Raw genomic sequence first — 20,917 nt, forward strand, 5'->3', positions numbered from 1 at the left:
CTTTTCCTAAGACACCAAGGAAAATGTGTCTATGCATTGGGACGTGTGCACGAGTACTACAGTGACATTATAAAAGGGGGTTCTCATCTACAGGGAGAGATATGCGTAACTTTGTTTTCTACATCATTTAGCTATAGTTCTCCATTTCTTAAGATCGTTGGAGACTAACTTGAGCGTCGGACGACCAACGCCGGGAACCCCTTCTCTACCCATCACTGATGTTTTTGTGTTGCAGGGCTACGTTGAGTCATCACCGCGTCAACCTCAAAGTCATATCCCCAACTTGCCATCCTTGTTATTTCCGGACAAGCTCACTATATATGTATTATAATTTAATCGTACATTCGGATCGGATATGGATAAGATTCTAGAGACTCACCTCCATGTTTAAATTTGAGAACATCTTTATACCTGATTATTTAATTAGGTCTTAAAAAAAAACTCTCTCCATATTTTCTTCCATTCAGATAGGATACTAAATGTTGGTGCAATTTCCAGTAGGTCAAGGTTGACCTAGTTGACCAAGCGTAAACCTTGGTCATGGTTTCGATGTTTGACAATACAGAAAGATATGTAGACATGGACAATGCAGGTGCAGTTGTCCATGCAGAGAGATACTGATCAGGGTCTGATCAGGTTGGATGAAGAAGAGTCAAGTAGGTTAAGGTTGACCGGATACTTGACTGGGAAGTCCTAACTGGGATGTTAGGCAGTTCGGAAAGTCCTGGTGAGTGAAGCCAGGCAGTCGGGAAGTCCTGGTGAGTGAAGCCAGACAGTTGGAGAAAGTTCTGGTGAGTGAAGCTAGGCAATTGGGAAAGACCTGGTGAGTGAAGCCAGGCAGGGGAAAGACCTAGTGAGTGAAGCTAGGCAGTTCGGAAGTCCTGGTGAGTGAAGCCAGGCAAGGGGAATCCAGATGGGTCAAGGTTGACCAGACATCTGGTGAAAAGTCCAAGTATGGAGACTTGGCACGGGTAAAGTCCAAGTATGGAGACTTGGCACGGAAAAGTCCAAGCAGGGAGCTTGGCACGGGAAAAGTCCAAGCAGGGAGCTTGGCACGGGAAAAGTCCAAGTATGGAAGCTTGGCATGCGAAGTCGGAGAGGGCTCGGTAGCTCGTTCTCCGGACTAGGTCAGAGAGGGCTCGGTAGCTCGTTCTCTGGACCGGATGGAGTCGGAGAGGGCTCGGTAGCTCGTTCTCCGGACTAGGTCAGAGAGGGCTCGGTAGCTCGTTCTCTGGACCGGACGAAGTCGGAGAGGGCTCGGCAGCTCGTTCTCCGGACTAGGTCAGAGAGGGCTCGGTAGCTCGTTCTCTGGACCGGACGAAGTCGGAGAGGGCTCGGTAGCTCGTTCTCAGGACCAAGTAGGGTTTAGGGCTGGGAGCTCTAAACCTGGATCGGTCTGGTGACCGATCCAGTGATACGCTGGGTTATCTGATCGGTCTGGTGACCGATCAGTAACCAAACAGAAGCATTCTGTTGCTTGTCTGATCGGTCAGCAGACCGATCAGTGATTGATCAGAAGGAGATCACCTTCGGGAGGGAAAGGTCCTGATCGGTCATGGGACCGATCAGGGAAGGACCTGATCGGTCCTCATGACCGATCAGGGAAGGGCCTGATCGGTCTTGTGACCGATCAGGACCCTTGTGGACCGATCAGGATGAAGTCTGATCGGCTAGTTTCTTCTGTGTCTTCTTCGCAGGTTATAAAAGGGGTTGAGGAGCTACTGTTCCAGAGAGGTTACCACTTCCTTCTTGCCCCTGATTCTTGCTGCAATTGAGCTTTGCTGAGCTCTCTGATTCGTGAAGCTTCGTGTGAGCTTCCCCGGCTGGTCAGCTGCTGCTGTTCTTCCGTGAAGTTGCTGCTTCGACAACGGAAACCAGTCGAAGGCAAGCAAGATGTTTTACATTCATATTGTTTGTATTTCTTGCTGTATTTCTATCTTGTTGTTGCAAGTTATTGTGGCGAGGTTTCTCCACCCAGAAGGAGTTGTTATTAGCCGGTTTTCCGGGGTCTCATCCACCGACGGATTGATAGGCTTCGTCCACCTTACGGACACGCCGAGGAGTAGGAGTATCATCTCCGAACCTCGTTACATCGACGAGTTTGAGGTTTGCTATTCTCCGTTGTCGTTTCTTTTGTTTATTTCCGATGCGCTAACCCTAATCGTAGGAAGAAACGCGAAGATTTGGGGTCGGCTATTCACACCCCCCTCTCTAGCCGCGATCATCGATCCTAACAAGTGGTATCAGAGCAAGGTCGCTCTTCGCCGGATTAACACCCGAGGGAGCACAAGCTAGAGATGGATCAACTCAGAGAGGACATCACGATTCCACCCCTCTATGATCGCGACGACTTCGCGTTTTGGAAGGTAAGAATGAAATATTTTCTTATGACTAATTTTGAGAATTGGAGGTGTGTGCAAGTAGGTTTCACTCCTCCTGAGGATGAAGAAGGAAAACCTCTCAAGAAGAAGGGGTGGACGAAGGAGCAAATCCACCAATCAACCATCAACGATGAGGTAACGAAAATCATTGAATTTTCTTTACCTAATGATGTTTTGTGTAGGATAGGTGGATATAACGATGCCAAGGAGTTGTGGAATAACTTGGCAAAGCTCCATGAGGAGAACTCCACTTCAAGTCATGAAGAGGAGTCAAGTGAGCCAAGGAGCTCATTTCATGGAGGAATGGATTTAGAAGTTGAGGGTCACCCAACATCTAAAGAAGAAGAGGAGGAGAGTTCTTCTTCAAGTTCGGAGCAAGAAGAAGAAGCGTCTACCTCCGGAAGGGATGAAGATGAGAGCTCTCATCCACTCTCAAACCTAGGTAACTCAAGCATTTCAATTTCAAATAAATTACACATAATGTGCTTTGAGTGTAGGGAATTTGGACACTACAAGAGTAAATGTCCGAAGAGGGTTAGGAAGACTCCATCGGCGCCAAAGATCAAGGAAGTCGGAGTCCCAATACGCAAGAGCAAGGAGCACGTGGTGTGCTTCCAATGCAAGCGAAGGGGACATTATCGGAGCCAATGTCCGAGGGGGAGGCAACCTCACAAGGACAAGAAACCAAGCACATCGATAGGGGGAGCTAAGGCAAACCCTAAGGTAACCTTTAAGGCTCATTATCGCAATTCTAATAAGATGCATGCTAGTAGTTTGATTGCAATTGATAACAATGGTAAGCATGATAATTATAGAAATCGATACACATGCTTAGGTGCCAAACATGTGAGCCTAGATAAGGATAACACTAGAAATACCAACCCTAGGATTAGTTCATCTAAGGTTAGGGAGAACCTAGGTAGAAATCCCAAAACTACTAGACATATGCCTAGGAATACCTCAAAGAAAAATGAAAAATTAAAAATTGAGGTATTAGAGAAGGAGAATCAAGTCTTGAGGTCAAAACTTGATACTTTGGAAAAGGCTCTTAAGAACTTGGAGAAGTTATCTCTAGGGTTTAAGGGTCAAAAACCAATGTCCAAGGACAAGAAAGGTTTGGGTCACAAACCTAAGTCCCAAATGGTCAAGCCCACTTATCACAATGTTCCATTCGATTATGGAACAAAATCTAGGGCTAGGAAGACCATCACCAAGGTCACAAGGGGAGTCACCCCTAGAGTTGATCTTGATGAGTCCCAAATGACCAAGGCTTCAAAGCCTATGAGGGTCATTAGGAGGGTTGCTAGGAAAGTTATCCCTAGTGAATACTTAGTGAACTCAATGAGCTCCAATAGGTATTGGGTTCCTAGGAGCGTGATCTCATCACGCTAGATGAGTTAGGGTGTGTCAACCTTACTTGAATAGGTAGTTAACCTAATCATGGCAAAAGGTGGCACCTTAGGAATTTTCAAGGTCTAATCAAGCCTTGAAAATGAAAGTGAAAATTATTCCTAAGATAATTAGGATGTGCCAACCACATTTGAGGAATTTTCTAGAGTCAATCTAGTTGGCACATAGTGACCTAAAAGTCTTGAGGATATGATTTTAGGTCTATTACACTTAGGAATATAGAATTTATGGCAAAATGATTAAAATTATCAAAAATGGCAACTAAGGCTAGAATTAGGTATTTTCTATACCTTTATGTGCTATTTGCCATATATTGTTTGCCATATATTGTTTGCCATATGCCATGTCATGACATCATCTTTAATCTATGATCATTTGAAATGTCATGATAATGCTTAGGTTATTTATATGTCATGCTCTAGTCAAGTTTCATACTTTATGCCATGACATCATGACATTGACACATGTTATTATGTATGATATCATTTTATGCCATGTCATCATTTCTTGCATTTATAATCAATGAAATTGATTTAAGGTTAAAAACACAATTTGATATGGAGATCAAATTGATGTTTAGAAAATGCATGAGACCTTAGTCTAAGATAACCTAAACTCATATCTCACATCAAAATTGACTTGGATGTGTTTGATACACCTTAGATGTGTGTGAGATATTAGGATTGTGAGTTAGGATCAAGGTGCATAGTTCTTGTACCTAGATGAGCCTAATTCTAATTGGGGATCATAGGGAAAGCTTATGTATAAGTCATGTACATTTAGCCCAAAGATTGTGGTCCTAAATTAAATGGTTTAAAATCATTTCAAAATTGATTTGAAAAACCTTGATGAAGCTTTTCTAGTGATAGCATTCATCATTGAACAAGTTGATACAAAGATAAGTTAACTTTGAGCTATTTCAAAGACTTTTGAACTTTGTATCAAGATTGAAAAATGGAAGTTATTTTCATAGAAAACTATTTTTCCATGATAGTATATGTTATGAGGAATGTATCCTCAAAATTTCACAATTTTTGGAATTTTCTGTAATTTTCTAGAGGTTTCTGAATTTCGGGAGAAGAAAAATTCAGAAAATCAGAAATCAGAGGTCGTGGACCGATCAGGAGGTTCCCTGATCGGTCCAGGTCTGTGTGGATCGATCACTGGACCGATCCAGAGGAAGCCTGATCGGTCCGGTGACCGATCAGGGCGTGCCAACTTGCTGAAATTCGACTGGTTGTCTGAAATTTCAGCTCGGGAAGTGGTGTTTTAGGTTTCTAAAGGTTTGGAACTCTCCAAGACATTGTTGGTGCAATGGTCAAGGGGGAGTTTTACCTATTGGTCAAGGGGAGTTGACCTTTAGGGGGAGTTGTCATGAGTGATATGGGATTATCACTAAATTGACTATTGACATTGGTATCAAGGGGGAAATTAAGGGTTTCAATGAAAGGTATGAGACTTTCATTAGGAAGAAACTCTTGACCTTGATATTCACTCTTTTTTATGTGTGTCAAAAAGGGGAAGAATGTCTAGAGAATGTTCAAGGAAGAACATTGGAGTTAGTGGGAGAGTTTGTTGATCACGACGAGTGAAGTTGTGAACAACGATAACTTACTCTTCAGGGGGAGAGTTTGTTGATGTGTGCCAATAGGGGGAGAATGAAGGGTTTAAGTTAGGCCTTCTTTATCTATGAAGGAGGTTGCCTTCTTAGAAGGAGAATGTAAGGTTGTAACTTATGTTTCATTACCTAGTGGCATGAGAAAAGTTGAGGTTATTGGATTAGCCTAACTTAAAGGTATTGTCAAACATCAAAAAGGGGGAGATTGTTGGTGCAATTTCCAGTAGGTCAAGGTTGACCTAGTTGACCAAGCGTAAACCTTGGTCATGGTTTCGATGTTTGACAATACAGAAAGATATGTAGACATGGACAATGCAGGTGCAGTTGTCCATGCGGAGAGATACTGATCAGGGTCTGATCAGGTTGGATGAAGAAGAGTCAAGTAGGTCAAGGTTGACCGGATACTTGACTGGGAAGTCCTAACTGGGATGTTAGGAAGTTCGGAAAGTCCTGGTGAGTGAAGCCAGGCAGTCGGGAAGTCCTGGTGAGTGAAGCCAGACAGTTGGAGAAAGTTCTGGTGAGTGAAGCTAGGCAATTGGGAAAGACCTGGTGATTGAAGCCAGGCAGGGAAAAGGCCTAGTGAGTGAAGCTAGGCAGTTCGGAAGTCCTGGTGAGTGAAGCCAGGCAAGGGGAATCCAGATGGGTCAAGGTTGACCAGACATCTGGTGAAAAGTCCAAGTATGGAGACTTGGCACGGGTAAAGTCCAAGTATAGAGACTTGGCACGGAAAAGTCCAAGCAGGGAGCTTGTCACGGGAAAAGTCCAAGCAGGGAGCTTGGCACGGGAAAAGTCCAAGTATGGAAGCTTGGCATGCGAAGTCGGAGAGGGCTCGGTAGCTCGTTCTCCGGACTAGGTCAGAGAGGGCTCGGTAGCTCGTTCTCTGGACCGGATGGAGTCGGAGAGGGCTCGGTAGCTCGTTCTCCGGACTAGGTCAGAGAGGGCTCGGCAGCTCGTTCTCTGGACCGGACGAAGTCGGAGAGGGCTCGGCAGCTCATTCTCCGGACTAGGTCAGAGAGGGCTCGGTAGCTTGTTCTCTGGACCGGACGAAGTCGGTGAGGGCTCGGTAGCTCGTTCTCAGGACCAAGTAGGGTTTAGGGCTGGGAGCTCTAAACCTGGATCGGTCTGGTGACCGATCGATGTCTGGGTTATCGATCGGTCGGTGACCGATCGGTAATAACGAAGCGATACATTGCTTGTCCGATCGGTCGGACCGATCGGTGATTGATCAAAGGAGATCACCTTCGGGAGGAAGGTCCGATCGGTCATGGGACCGATCAGAAAGGACCTGATCGGTCCTCATGACCGATCAGGAAGACCTGATCGGTCTTGTGACCGATCAGACCCTTGTGGACCGATCAGGATGAAGCGGTCCACGTCCTAGCCGTTACGTAGCAACGGCTAGTCTCTTCGTGTCTTCTTCGCAGTTATAAAAGGGTTGAGGAGCTACTGTTCCAGAGCGTTACTTCTTCCTTCTTGCCCCTGCTTCTTGCTGCACTTGAGCTTTGTTGAGCTCTCTGATTCGTGAAGCTTCGTGTGAGCTTCCCCGGCTGGTCAGCTGCTGCTGTTCTTCCGTGAAGTTGCTGCTTCGACAACGGAAACCAGTCGAAGGCAAGCAAGATGTTTTACATTCATATTGTTTGTATTTCTTGCTGTATTTCTATCTTGTTGTTGCAAGTTATTGTGGCGAGGTTTCTCCACCCAGAAGGAGTTGTTATTAGCCGGTTTTCCGGGGTCTCATCCACCGACGGATTGATAGGCTTCGTCCACCTTACGGACACGCCGAGGAGTAGGAGTATCATCTCCGAACCTCGTTACATCGACGAGTTTGAGGTTTGCTATTCTCCGTTGTCGTTTCTTTTGTTTATTTCCGCTGCGCTAACCCTAATCGTAGGAAGAAACGCGAAGATTTAAGGTCGGCTATTCACACCCCCCTCTCTAACCACGATCATCGATCCTAATACTAAATTCTTCATTGGATTCGAAAAAAATTGTCATCCTATCCCTACAAAATGACATATTCCTACGAGAAACAAACAAAAGGAACCTACACACTTTATCTACGATAGGGGCGGCTCGATGTTTGAGGATATTTGTATATAAAAGGTCTAAGTGAAGGAGTTCAATTGTCCATATGTGACTTTGATCTAGTGACAAGTCGGTCGTTTATTATTTCTAGTACTTTGCATCTATCACACTCACTTATTGATTAGAAAAATATACTTTTTCATTGTTACTTCTTTTTATCGTAATTATTTTTTATTTTAGGACAAAATGATCCAATTAAGTTTCTTCTAAGGTTCACTTGAGAGTAATGACAAGTACTAAAACATCACTAAAGGCCTCAGATGGACAATAAACATGTCATTAGGTTAATTGCTCAATCACCTATCCACCTCTCCCACTTCACCTAATCCTCTCCCTTTGATTATGAAGAATAAATATGTGAAAATTATAATGATTTGGAAACACTTTTGAATACGAATGCAAAATTATATTTAGACAACAATCTTAAGCATAATTTTAACTATTTGCTTTGTTTTCTTCTATATTTAGAGTTCTCCCATATTTAAAATATTAAATATTAGAGACATTTGAAAAACAATAAAAAAACCTAAAAAATTAGGTATTAATACTTTTCATTTTATTTAACTTAAGTTAACTTTGACAACATTGACTTTATATATTTCTACATCACTACATGACAATTCATTAGTTTGACACTATTTTATGAGGCAATGCTTATCAAGGCTTGACAAGGTTTGAGTGGTTTTGGTGAAGGCAAAAATAAATACTTTTCAAAATATCTAAATCACATATTTTAATTTTAAAATTATCAAAACAAGTACCAAATATTTATTTTGCCCCTCTCCTTATTCATCGAATCGATTGTTATAGTGTGGTAGTCAATTCGGATATAACTTTTTTAAAACGATTTAACATAAATCTAAAGAGTTTAGAATGACATGAAACAAAGTTCTATGTACTTATTTAGTTCTTCTGATTATATTCATATATTCAAATAACAATTCGATATATTATATTAAGAATAGCAAATTTTTTATTATATAATTTTTTTCATTTGCGCCTATTCAATGTTTCTCATTTGAACTACGAAGATATGAGATGAGGTACTAGAATGACTATACATGGTCAAAAGTGAGTCGCTTTCTTTCACCCAAGTGATTGAGGTTGCTCTTGGTGTAGCTAGAGCCTCTTCTATAACTACTTAAATGGATTGAGAGAAAGGAGAAAGTAAGGCTGCTAATTCATGAGCAATGAAGAGAAGAGAAAAAGCCGCTATTAGGCATTTTGATGTTAGGGTAGTTCACCGATCTTCCTTTCTTCATCAATGAAATAGTTTATGATCATGATATACAATGAAAGGGATATTGAATGTTTGCTGAAGTTTCTCCTCTTGAAATGCATAGAATGAACTAGACAGCGTGAGTGAATTGAACTAGTCAAATGTAGATCGAACGATTAGTAGGACAATAAGGAGGATACATTAACGAGATTAGGCAATTGAAACAAATCGAACAATTTAGATTTGACAAATGAAGCAGAGTAGACAAACCTAGTGCATTGAAATAATAATAATTGACTAAAGGGCATTGCTAAATTTTTAAAAGACAAATCTAATTTGAGATTATAAAAAGACGGACTTATTTTCTATTTTATTACTCTCGCTCATCAGTGCCGCATTCAAAGAATAATACTATTTATGAATAATACTACTATGGTATACTACATTTCAGAAATTAGCACTATTATGATATTAATTTTTAAAATACAACATTGTCATAGTAGTACTGATAATTAACACTAAACACTACTATAATGTTGATTATGATATTATTCTTCGAATGCAAACACTATAATAATCGACGAGAGTAAAAGAAAATATACGTATGTCTTTTGAAAAATCGTGCCTTTTAAAAATTCCCCAACTTTAAATGTGTCTTTATAAATTATCATTGAAAAAAACCATATAATGACTAGATGAGTCCAAGTGATGCAGTAAAAAATGTTATCATTCATCACAAATGATTTAATATTGTCAGTTCTACGATAAGAATAGACAGATAAATCATGGATGATATTTTATTTTATCATAGTAATCTTTTACATGAGAAATGTTAGACACCAATGAGATATTTGACACCCGTTGAAAATTTATTTTAAAATCTATTTGAGTAATACCGGTGTAGATACTAACTATATCAATCCATGGGGGCTAGATGAGCCTAACGAATAGTAGTAAAAGGTTATTGCACTTACCTTAGGTGCTCCTGACAATTGAAGAGAAGTAAATCACGAGGTCAGATTATAGCCGACCGTCAAATAATGGTATGTGTTTGTCGAAAATTGATCCCTATCTAATTATAGTAAATATGTCATTTTCTAACCAGTTGGATATCCCGTGGAGACTAGATGAGCCTAGCTAATGCGGTAAAAGATGATTCGTTCACCCCTAGTGCCCCATCAATCTGTTACTAAGACAACACGGAGAAGGTAAATCACGGGTAATTACTAGTCATTAGTGTAGTGGTCAAGATATGAAGGAAGACATACTCAGATATACCAAGTTTTGATCCCAAGATCTAATATAGTAATATCTTATATCTTAATTATTATACCACCCCGAAGGGACCTTGATGAGCCTAATTTAAAAAAAAAATTAAGAAATACCGCTAGATGAGCCTAACTAAGCTCTATATACTAGTAAATTAGAAGATTTAATCTATCAATAGATGGATATAATCGTAGGAAGAAAAAAAATTGAATAATTCCAATTTTTTTAGGACTTAAATATTGTTCACGTATTTTTGTACCCTCGTTTATATTTATTTACATATGGGTCCCTACTCTTCTATAAATAGCAAGGCGAGCTCGGTGGAAGCTGAGCAGAGCAAAGCAGAGCAGCGCAGCTAGTAGTTCGCAGATGTCGTCGTCCAACGAAATCCACGACATCGAGGTGATCACGGCCCAGAATTTTGCCGCCGCCGACGACGACAACACCTTCGCCTGGGCCGGCGCCGGACTCCGTCGGCAGAAGAGTTTCAAGGACTTCTTCCCGCCCCACCTCTTCAGAAAGGTCTCCGTCAATTAACTCTTCATCTCATTCTTAAATCGCCTTCAGAATTGCGACGGCGAGCTAGCGTGCAGGTCGTGGCGGAGGTGATCGCTACGTTTCTGCTGGTGTTCGTCACGTGCGGCGCCGGAGCACTGAACCGGAACAATACCGGGGTGGTGTCGCAGCTGGGGGCGTCAGTGGCCGGAGGACTCGTGGTGACGGTGATGATCTACGCGGTGGGGCACATCTCCGGCGCCCACATGAACCCCGCCGTCACCTTGGCCTTCGCCGTCGCGAGGCATTTCCCCTGGATACAAGTTCCCTTCTACTGGTCGGCCCAATTCACAGGCGCCATGGTCGCCGCCTTCATCCTCCGGGAGCTGCTCCACCCCATCACCATCCTCGGCGTCACTACCCCCTCTAGCACCGCCGCTCGTGCCCTCGTGATGGAGACCATCGTCACTTTCACCATGATGTTCGTCACCGCCGCCGTCGCCACCGATACTAGAGCCGTCAGTAATTTTTTCCGGCATATAAATAATTTTCACCTCCCATCCATTTTATTAAAATTATAATTAAATCCGAATTAATTAATTAATGTATGCAGGTCGGAGAGTTGGCCGGATTAGCCGTCGGCTCCGCCGTGTGCATCACATCCATCCTTGCCGGGTAAACTAATTAATCTAATTAATTGTAATTACAATAATTAATTAATTGGATGAGAAATTAAGGAGAAGAGGAAGAGATGCATGCGCAGGCCTGTGTCTGGTGGCTCGATGAACCCCGCGAGGACGCTCGGGCCGGCGGTGGCAAGCAATATATACAAATCCCTCTGGGTTTACTTCATCGGCCCAGTGGTGGGCACCGTGTCAGGCGCCATCGCCTACGACTTCATTCGCATGTCGGAGAAACCACCTCCGCCGCCATCAGCAAGTGAAGCTACCGATAGTGCACCGAACAAGTCGCCGTCTCTAAAGCTCCGGCGGACGAGGAGCCAGGAGATGGCCGCCGCCAGCCCCCGTATTGACTAACTGACCGTGTTTGCTGAACAATCTACTCCGCTCCATGAATATTACAATCATATGAACAAGTATGAAATTGCAAACTTCCGTCAGTAAAAATTTCCATGTTCCATATTTGTCGAACAGTATTCGATACATGAGAGTGAAGAATGCCATAAAATAAATAAATTGCCATATTTAGGAGGATATAACCTAGAAAATGTGAGATGAGATTGATTCAAACAATGATTAAGTTGGTAAAAGAATACAAGAAAGTGATGGAACAGTTTTATTTCCTCATGGTCGAGGTAACAATGAAATGGCAGAATGGTAACACAATTGAATCTAACGAAGATGATAACTTTCAGGGAAGCCTAGGAATATGCAGCTACATCGAGTTATTATGTGCGCCGATACTGCACGATCCTCTAGAAAATTCTCATGCTGAATGGCAACTCGAAAGGGGTTAAAAGTAATCGGTTGTAAATCACAATCAGGGACGAGAGGCGAAGGTGGCTACATAAGTAAAATCTGAAATTTCAGGAAGGAAGATATCGGTATTTACCCTGGCAAAATCAGTATCGAATGCCCTTCAACCGATCTTGCATATCCGCCTTAACTGAGCAGCACATGAAACGAGTTTTCCGATACAATTCAGCACCCCATGACAGCACAATTGTACACAAAACTCCCACAATGCTTGCTGGCAATCATGTTCCAGACCGGAGGTCCATCTCTTGGAGTCCATGAGTTGAGTTCGATCATTCCACCCCCGAGCATCCTAGGTCCACCGATTACGATAAGACGTTCACCGCAAGCTCGGAAAGCTAGCCCCCAACCATTCACCGAATCGGGCCTCTCGGGCAATTTGCCCAAGGTTATCCAAGAGTTATTTTGCTTGTCATACTTCCTAACCTCCTTTTCTGCATAATCAGCTGCGTATAATTCATCATTAACTACTGCAACGAGCGGAGGTGCCCCGCTAGGGCCGTTCAGCCCCTGAGACATATTGGGAATGATTCTCCAGGTGTGATTCTCGATATCGTATTCTTCCCCACATGTTAGCAATTCTGTAGGGCTACTCATTCCGCCAATCACATAGAACTTGTTATCCATGAACACACCCGAACACATCTTCCTCGGTTTATTCATGCTAGGAAGACTAACCCAAGTTTGTGTATCGGAATTGTAGAGTTCTGCAGAATTCAATATATTTCCTCGGGCATCTATGCCACCGGCTACGATAGCTCTCTCTCCGAAACTGGCAGATCCAAACAGACACCTAGGGGAGTTCATCTCAACACCTTGGGACCAAGAATTTGTCAAAATGCTATACCTCAGCACGATATGAGAAATACGAGATGTGTAGTCTCTTCCAAAAACAAGGAGCTCTGTGCCGACGGCCAACGATTCCTTATCAGAGCGCATGAAGAAATCATTAGGAGGCATTCTTGGCAAAGAAATCCATCTGCTACAATAAGGATCATATGCTTCCCATTCAAGTATGTTGCAAGAGAAATATACCCAATGTTCAATGATGCCCGCCTGCCTCCTCAGCTTGTAGAGCTCGCCGGTTCGTATGAGAGAGTTAAAAGCTCGGTTCAAGGAAGCAAGGATGCCATAGTTTGATCTGGAGCAATGAAGGAGGCACTTGATAGAAATATCACGACCAATTTGACTAATGAGAGAAGTTGTATCAGAGAAACCATCATCATCACCACCACCACCGCCACCAATAGGGCAACTGGATTCATCAAGAGGCAATGTTGTCTCTTCCCTAAAGGGAGGAGGCTCAGTGGATCTTTCCCGTTTCACTTTAGCTTCTTGTAGCTCTAAGGATTCCACGGACGGCGGGCGTTTGTTGGTTTTAATCTCAAGGAGCTGGTAGGTCATGTAAGCCCACTCGGATTCTTGCTCAAGGGAGCTCCTCAATGTTCTTCTGGTCAAACAAGACTCATTCTCTATCATTTCCTTCCCCCCTTACCAAGAACGCCAGCCCTTCCTTAGGAACACGTTTGAGCAATCTGTCATCCGAAAGCTAAGAGCGAAATTCCTATTGCAGAGGAGATAAAGGAAGCAAAAATTAGCAACAATTTAAAAGGAACAGATAGTCAAAAGTTTGTTCTCAGCAACGAGTCAAATTCTTCGATCAATCAAAATAGAATTGGTCTTTCTTAGCAAAAATGGCGAATTCCCACTGAGAACTAATTTGGGGGAACTAACACAAGATCGCCACATACAAGAAAACACAGGAAGAGAACAACAGCATCCGATCAATCCAATTAAGCTATATAAGGAAAAAAAACCACTAAGTAGAACAACAGCATCACGGGGAAAAGGGGGGAGACTTTGACGAGCTAAACCCTAGAATGAGCTTACCAGACCCAGATCCCCCAACTCCCACTGCAAGAAAACCAAAATTACAAAGTATTTGCACGGAACCTAATCTATATTCAGAAATTCCAAGACTTTCCACTAGAATCCCACAAGCATAGATCACACAAACATGTAAACATCATAAAATCCCCCCTCAAAATTTCACCTTCACTGAATATCAGCACGGGAGCATGAGAACCAACACGGAAATAAGGATCGAAATTAAAATTTTGAACATACGTGAGCATAAACAGCGAGGAGGAGGAGGAGGAGGAGACGAATCACGGACACGGACTAGCCAGAGACGGCAAGAAGAATCGAAATCAGTATGGCCGTTCCTCCGGCTCTGGCTCAAGTTTGGATGCGTCGATACCCTTGTTCTATCTCCTCCTCCTCAGGGCGGTTACCTCCTGCTTCTGCTTTGGCTTCGATTGGTGCCGGCGATCGACGAGGGGCCAAAATTCATAGCGATTGCTGTGGTGCGGGCAAATGTCTTCACGAGCTGCTCATTCTCTCTTCGCTCTCGCTCCCCTTTTTCTTTTTTCCTTTTTGGCCCCGGGACGCCTCTCAAGTCTCAACTCCCCCACCGCCCCTTTTTATTCCTCCCATGGGCCTGGGGGTGTGCACCATGCCGGGCCGCTCATGATCCGACCCGGTTGGGTTGCGTCTAGCGCGGCTCGGGTCATACTCGGCACGACCTGAGTTGTCTCGCGCGCACCGTCCCGACACACCTAGTAGATCCGAGCTAGGCATCAGAGTCGCAGCCTGCGGACCCAGCTTGGTTGGACACAGATTAAGCATTCGGGCTCGTACCGAATGGAGCATGCTCTTTCTCCAAGCATACTAAGTGCAACCCATTCGGAGTTATATCAGACCAAGCATAATATGATCTGACCAAGTTGGGTAGGAGGACAGATCCTCTGAATCGCTTTTTGTGATTTAAAAGATGATCTCTAAACATGCATTGACGGAATACATAGTCCTTACTTATAAAATAGACGGGGGGCATTTATCTCCTCTAATACATATTTAGGGATAATCTCTTGGACCGTAAAAAACGGTCCAAAGAATCCGGGCTCGTTGGACAGTACTTGACACGGTTTGTGCCATACTCGGCATGAACCGAGTTGTCTCGTACACACGATCCAACACACCTAGTAGATCTGAATTGGGAATTAGAGCCGCAACCTACAGACCTAGCTTAGCCGGACAAAAATTAAGTCATGCTAGGTCACCATGTTCAGGCTCGTGCCGATTGGAGCATGCTCTTAAAACATCTTTTAAAATTCCTCCAAAAATTTTATAAGAATTAAGAAAAATCTTTAACACCTTTATTATATTATTAAAATATCCTTCTCTAAAATTTAAAATATCTGCTTTATTCTTTATATTATCATCCATATTGCTTAATGGATGTTTTAAAAATTACTCATAGAAAAATCTCATTCATTTTATTTTGTAAAATGCCCTTTAAAATTCTAAAATAATAAAAAAATATCTGGAATGTCGACTAAGATGAACTTTATAAAGTGAAGATTAATTTGAGCCAAAATAGATATATTACATTTTATAAAAATATAAAATTAAGATTGACTCTCTTTGATTTTTTTGCTTTTTTTTTTTTTCAAACAAGAGCTCATTTTGAATTTGAATTTTGTTCTTGTGAGCTGTAGTCAAATGTCAAAGTTCTTTTTAGCCGACACATTGTTTTAAATTTAAAAATCATAATAAATATTATATATTTTTTTATTTTCGGTACAATTATGAGCAAAATAATTTTGTAGGGAAAAGTATCTTTCCTCCCATTTTAAAAATAAATAATAGAGCCTTTTTTTTTTACTTTATATATTTTAATAAATTTATCGTGTGTTTTGTTTTGAAATTTAAGTAATTTATTATATGATTAAAATTCATTATATTCATTGAATAATAGAGCTTTTTCATATATAAAAAAAAACAGTAGTCTGAATTCGTGAAAAAAACAAACAAAATTTGATTAGGACTTTAAGTTTCGTGTCAAACCTTACTATTATCACCAAATTAGAATTTCTCAGTTTGACGAGGAGAATCGGGTCAACCAATTGAAATATTGGTAAGAAATTTGACTTTTGTAGCAGTCAACGTTAGATCTCGCCTTTTGACTACTTCTTTGGATGAGCTGCCATTCTAAAAATTTATTAATCATCTGGACGCGCTGTAAATCACATTAAAAACAATATTTGATATTTATTTTTTAAATTTGAGATAAATAAATAGAATATCTCCTAAATACATTTTATATATAATAAATATTGAGTAAACATTAAATGACGTCTCAGATTACATTACAACAGCTATGCTTAAAATACAGTTCGGATTCTCTATTTCTATTTCTTTTTGTCCTCGTGTCTCACTGTCGATCGGACGAGTCAGATTATATCTCAAGGATGCCTGACACATCATGAGGATACTGTACATATCTTAAAGATGCCATGATACATTGAGATGTAATCTGGTCCGTCCAATCGACAGTGGGACACGGAGACAAAGAGAAATGGACACAGAGGATCTGAACTACTTAAAATAATATTTCAATAAATAAATTAATACATATGATCTAAAATAATCTCAATTGTACCATGGTCACTCGAAACACATGGAGCAAGTTCAAACTAATTTGACATCCTAATCCTAGGTTACTCTGAATACAAGTCACCCTAACTCGATTCAAAAACAAAGTCATTTATGTCCTCAGAATAGCCTAGTGATTAGCACATGAGGTGTTATTATCATGAGATCTGAGATTCAAATATCGACATAGTCGAGGTAAATGTCTCTTTACATGTTAGTCACTATTCTAAAGACTATCAGTCATCCATAATTAACCTCTTTCATATTGATCCTAAAATAAACTACATGAAATAAATTAACGGAGATGTTAGAGGCGACAAACATATTCCTCTGGAGAGCTATTTGTTAAACTACCCCAACTACAGCCTGAGAGCTCCACGACTTGATAAAGGAGGATAAATCGAGTAGAAGTCAGTTGGAAGGTTATTATTTTCTATTAATCTGGATAGATTAGCTCGATCTATTTAGGGTCGCATCGAGCTCGTCATTCATGGAGAAAAAAGAACTTAATGACTCGCTTCCTAGTCATATTGACGTTACTACTTGACTCAAACACGTAGATACTTATCACTTGAATAATTTAAAAAATAATTTGTTATTTGAAAACGGACACTAGAAAAAACAAAAATTGCACAGCAGTAAATAAATAAAGAAATAATTTAATATTCAGTGAAAAATAAGAGCTTCAAGTGTCGAAATCAAGTCAGATAAGAATTAAAGAGGTCCATCCACTTTTTTTTTAAAAAAATAATAAAAATAATTATTATTTATTATTTAGGGTATGTGTAATTGCTGTTATTGGGGAAATAATCAAAATTCCTTTTTGGAAATTAATTGGGAGAAGCACAAAAGTGGGGGAATTGATCGAGATGGTCAACAATGTACTAAAACGTAAATCATGGATTTATTTTGTTTGATTCAAATAAATTATAATATCTTGTAAGTATATCAGACTTTCACATGTGAATTTTTAGGTCACATCGGCTGCTGTCGAGTCATGGTTTATCGCAAACAAAGAGTTCGAAGGGTGAATAACTTTTTTTCACTTATTCAATGATGATATACAGTAAATACTTGAAATGAAAATCTTCACAATGGAAACATCGTTGATTTTATATGATATTATCTTCTTAAAGTGAGTAATCTAAATGTCCATTCATTACAAAAATTTCCTAATTTACCAATGAAAATTTTTTTTATCTAAAATCCATTGGTATATTTGTTTACCGAGGAATTTCGATGAAAAATTATTTGTTGGAATATTATTCGTCAAAATAGAGATTTCTGATGAAAATTAAAATTCCGTCATTAGTTTTTTCTGATGGAATATTTATTCCGTCGGTACACATCATCGAAAACACTGTTTGTCACAACCAGAATTATTGACGGAAAAGTGTTTCTTGTTGTAAATCGGTGGCCAACTAGAAGGGGGGTTGAATAGCTAAGTCACTCCTAATTTGATTACTTATTTACAACTAGAAGGAGGGTTGAATAGCTAAGTCACTCCTAATTCGATTACTTATTTACAAGAAGGTTAGTGCGTAGTGGAGTATACTCAAACAATGAAAACATTTAAAAAAAAAAAAGAATATAAAACGCTAACAAGCTCGATGTAACGTGGTTCGAAGATTGTTTGCTCTTACTCCACGGCTTATCCTTGAGGTGGACGATCCCTTAATCCTTTGGTGGATTAGTCCCCGACAATTTCCGACTAAAGCTTTCTCCTTCTCGGTGGAGCAAACCTCTCCTAATGCTCTCTTCATCTTTATAAGATGAAACTTAGGTTTGGAGAGGAAGATAAGACTTGGAAGCTTGGAGGAAAAGACTAGGACTATGCAATTAGATCAGTAACTGTTGGTGCAATTTGCACTAAAGGTCTAACTCAGGTTTTGACGAATAACAAGTAAGTTAAGTTAAACTATGTTGTGATCTAACAACTTGATTAAGTGTGTAGTATGAAGTCCAGATAAGTCGATGGGCTGACCGGATATCTGGCAAGAAAACTAGCTAGGTCAACGGGCCGATCGGATAGCTAGTACGAAGTCCAGATAAGTCGACGGGCTGGCTGGATATCTGGCGAGAAGTGCAGCTAGGTCAACGGGCCGACCGAATAGCTGGCATGAAGTCCAGACAAGTCGACGGGCTGACTGGATGCCTGACAAATTGGTAAGTTAATGTCAGTCACTGGAGAAGAGTGACTAAGTGAGGACACATCCCGGTTGAGGGGACATTAGGCATCGGTCTATTTTAGGTCCATTTAGGATCCCTAAACTAAGACCTTGGCTAGTTTATAGTCCCGAGAGGACAGAAACTAATTACTACTCTTTATTATTAATTATTATTATTTTAATACTTGTGTTGCAAGTTATTTGGATTAACATTGTTTTACAGAAAAAAAGAGCAAAATTGCCTTCGGATGAACAGTGTCTGAAGGCGCCTTCAAGCAATAAAGGCGCCTTCGTACTATTCATAGAAGACGCCTGCCATGACTATGGAAGGCGCCTACCGCACGATAAATTTTTGACTTCGTCGTGGATGAGTGTTTCGGCTATTCGGGATCAAGTTTCATAGGTTGGAGGCGCCTTCCAAGCCTATGGAAGGCGCCTTCCATGCCTATGGAAGGCGCCTTCCATGCCTTATATAAGTGGGTCTTGAGAAGGCTTCAAAATATAATAGATATATGAACTACTACGCATTCGATTGGGCTTCCGATTGTTTCTGCTTTCTACTGCTACTCTAGAAAGTCTGTTTGCCTTCGAGCTACGCTTCCGGGACGTCTGATCATCTCCAGCAGACCAACAGCAACATACCAAACTCTCAAACTTGTTGGTAACCTGTTATTAATGTCGCATTTTTTAATTCTACTGCTTTAAAAGAGAAGTGTAGGTCGTTACACTGTCCCTATTCTTGTACTCGATTCTCTCTTCCGGAGGTACTGGAAGAGGCTTATAGTGAATTACCCATCGATAGGTCCGCGGACCTGGGTCTTAGAGTAGGAGTCGCCGAAGGCTCCAAACCAAGTAAACTGCTCGTGTTTTTTTTTGGTGCTATTTTTTCTTTTCCGCTGTGTTCATATACTTTAAATTTTAAAAAGATAAGAAGAGCTTTTGAAAACCACATGATTCACCCCCCCTCTCTCACGTGCGTATCGGTCCAACAAGTGGTATCAGAGCGACGTTTTGTTCTGAATTGGTGCAGCCACCAATTAAGCCGGAGGAATCATTTTTAGATTTTTCTTTTCGCATTTTATTTGAATTGGTAAAACTTTACCTATTCAGATAATTTTTTTGTTCGATTTTAACTTGAAGTGGTATCAGAGCGACGTTTTGTTCTGAATTGGTGCAGCCACCAATCAAGCCGGGGGAATCATTTTTAGATTTTTTCTTTTCACATTTTATTTGAATTGGTAAAACTTTACCTATTCAGATAATTTTTTTGTTCGATTTTAACTTGAAATTGGTGCACCACCTCTCAAATTCTTTTATATTTTTTTTATATCTCAAACTCTGCTAATCCAAGACTAAGTCTTGGCATCTTTTTTTTTAGTTTTCTATCTACAGTTGTGAAATGACCCAAAATGAAGGATGCAGCACCGTTCGTCCCTCATTCTTCAACAGGACGATTTCCTATACTGGAAGAAGCGGATGGAGGTGTACCTGAAAACGGAGTTTGACAAGTAGTTCAACGTCACCAAAGGGTACAAGGCACCAATGGACAGCGTCGGAATTCCAATGAACCCGGAAAATTAGAATCCAGAAATGAAGAAAAAAGTACAAATTGACTTCAAGACCCTCAACACAATCTAGTGCGGGTTAACAAAAGAAGAGCTGAACCGCGTCAGACCTCACCAAACGCCAAAGAGTTATGGGATAAACTCATAGAACTACATGAGGGGGCCAACGACGCAAAGGTAACAAAAAGAGACTTATATCTAAATAAATTATTTAATATAAAAATACAGGAATGTGAGACTGCTAGTCAGCTGCACGCGAGGATAAAGGATATCCTCAACGGACTTCACACCATCGGCCACCAGATGGAGAACCGGGATCTAATCAGGTATGCTTTAAATGTGTTTCCTCGAAATTCACTATGGGCATCCATCGTGGATGCCTATAAGATTTCGAGAAATTTATCAAAATTAAATTAGACAAACTCTTTTATGAATTAGAGCTACACGAATAGACTAATGCCAAAACTGAGAAAAGTATTGCTTTTGTTGCAGGAACGTCAAAAGAAAAACCCAGGACCAAGCCGGAACCTGAAGTCGAGTCTAACCCAAAGTCAGATGATGAAGAATACTTGGTGAACTTGGTAAGGACAATGTTCACTAGGAGAAATAAGAACTTCACCAACAAGGATCTGCAGAAGATCAACTCCACCTCCAACTCGAATAGCAAGAACGTGACATGCTTTGGATGCAATAAGAAGGGGCACTATAAGACCG

General features: G+C 40.9%; 2 protein-coding genes across 3 annotated transcripts; one reads left to right on the plus strand and one right to left on the minus strand.

Annotated features, from left to right (window-relative positions):
- Nucleotides 1-8,555: 8,555 nt before the first annotated feature.
- Nucleotides 8,556-11,615, plus strand: LOC122013728 (aquaporin NIP2-2-like). Its single transcript, XM_042569958.1, has 5 exons — nucleotides 8,556-8,565; nucleotides 10,290-10,504; nucleotides 10,576-10,995; nucleotides 11,091-11,152; nucleotides 11,241-11,615. The coding sequence occupies exons 1-5, from the start codon at nucleotides 8,556-8,558 to the stop codon at nucleotides 11,512-11,514; spliced, it is 981 nt and encodes a 326-aa protein (XP_042425892.1). The 3' UTR covers nucleotides 11,515-11,615.
- A 78-nt stretch (nucleotides 11,616-11,693) lies between these two features.
- On the minus strand, nucleotides 11,694-14,423 carry LOC122015321 (F-box/kelch-repeat protein SKIP11-like). 2 transcript variants are annotated; one of them, XM_042572149.1, is made up of 2 exons: nucleotides 14,268-14,423; nucleotides 11,694-13,537 (listed from the first exon to the last, which is right to left on the minus strand). In XM_042572149.1, the coding sequence occupies exon 2, from the start codon at nucleotides 13,450-13,452 to the stop codon at nucleotides 12,139-12,141; it is 1,314 nt and encodes a 437-aa protein (XP_042428083.1). In that variant the 5' UTR covers nucleotides 13,453-13,537; nucleotides 14,268-14,423; the 3' UTR covers nucleotides 11,694-12,138. The 2 variants fall into 2 exon arrangements, with proteins under 2 accessions (XP_042428083.1, XP_042428082.1); XM_042572148.1 differs by having other exon boundaries at nucleotides 14,101-14,423.
- Nucleotides 14,424-20,917: the final 6,494 nt, after the last annotated feature.

Source organism: Zingiber officinale, chromosome 8B (assembly GCF_018446385.1).
Source record: "Zingiber officinale cultivar Zhangliang chromosome 8B, Zo_v1.1, whole genome shotgun sequence".
NCBI classification, from domain to species: Eukaryota; Viridiplantae; Streptophyta; class Magnoliopsida; order Zingiberales; family Zingiberaceae; genus Zingiber; species Zingiber officinale.

Coding starts and splice junctions, on each gene's coding strand:
- LOC122013728 (XM_042569958.1), top strand. Junction 10,505..10,575: donor CGCCCCACCTCTTCAGAAAG/GTCTCCGTCAAT, acceptor GCTAGCGTGCAG/GTCGTGGCGGAGGTGATCGC. Junction 10,996..11,090: donor TCGCCACCGATACTAGAGCC/GTCAGTAATTTT, acceptor TAATGTATGCAG/GTCGGAGAGTTGGCCGGATT.
- LOC122015321 (XM_042572149.1), bottom strand. CDS start 13,452: ATGATAGAGAATGAGTCTTGTTTGACCAGAAGAACATTGAGGAGCTCC.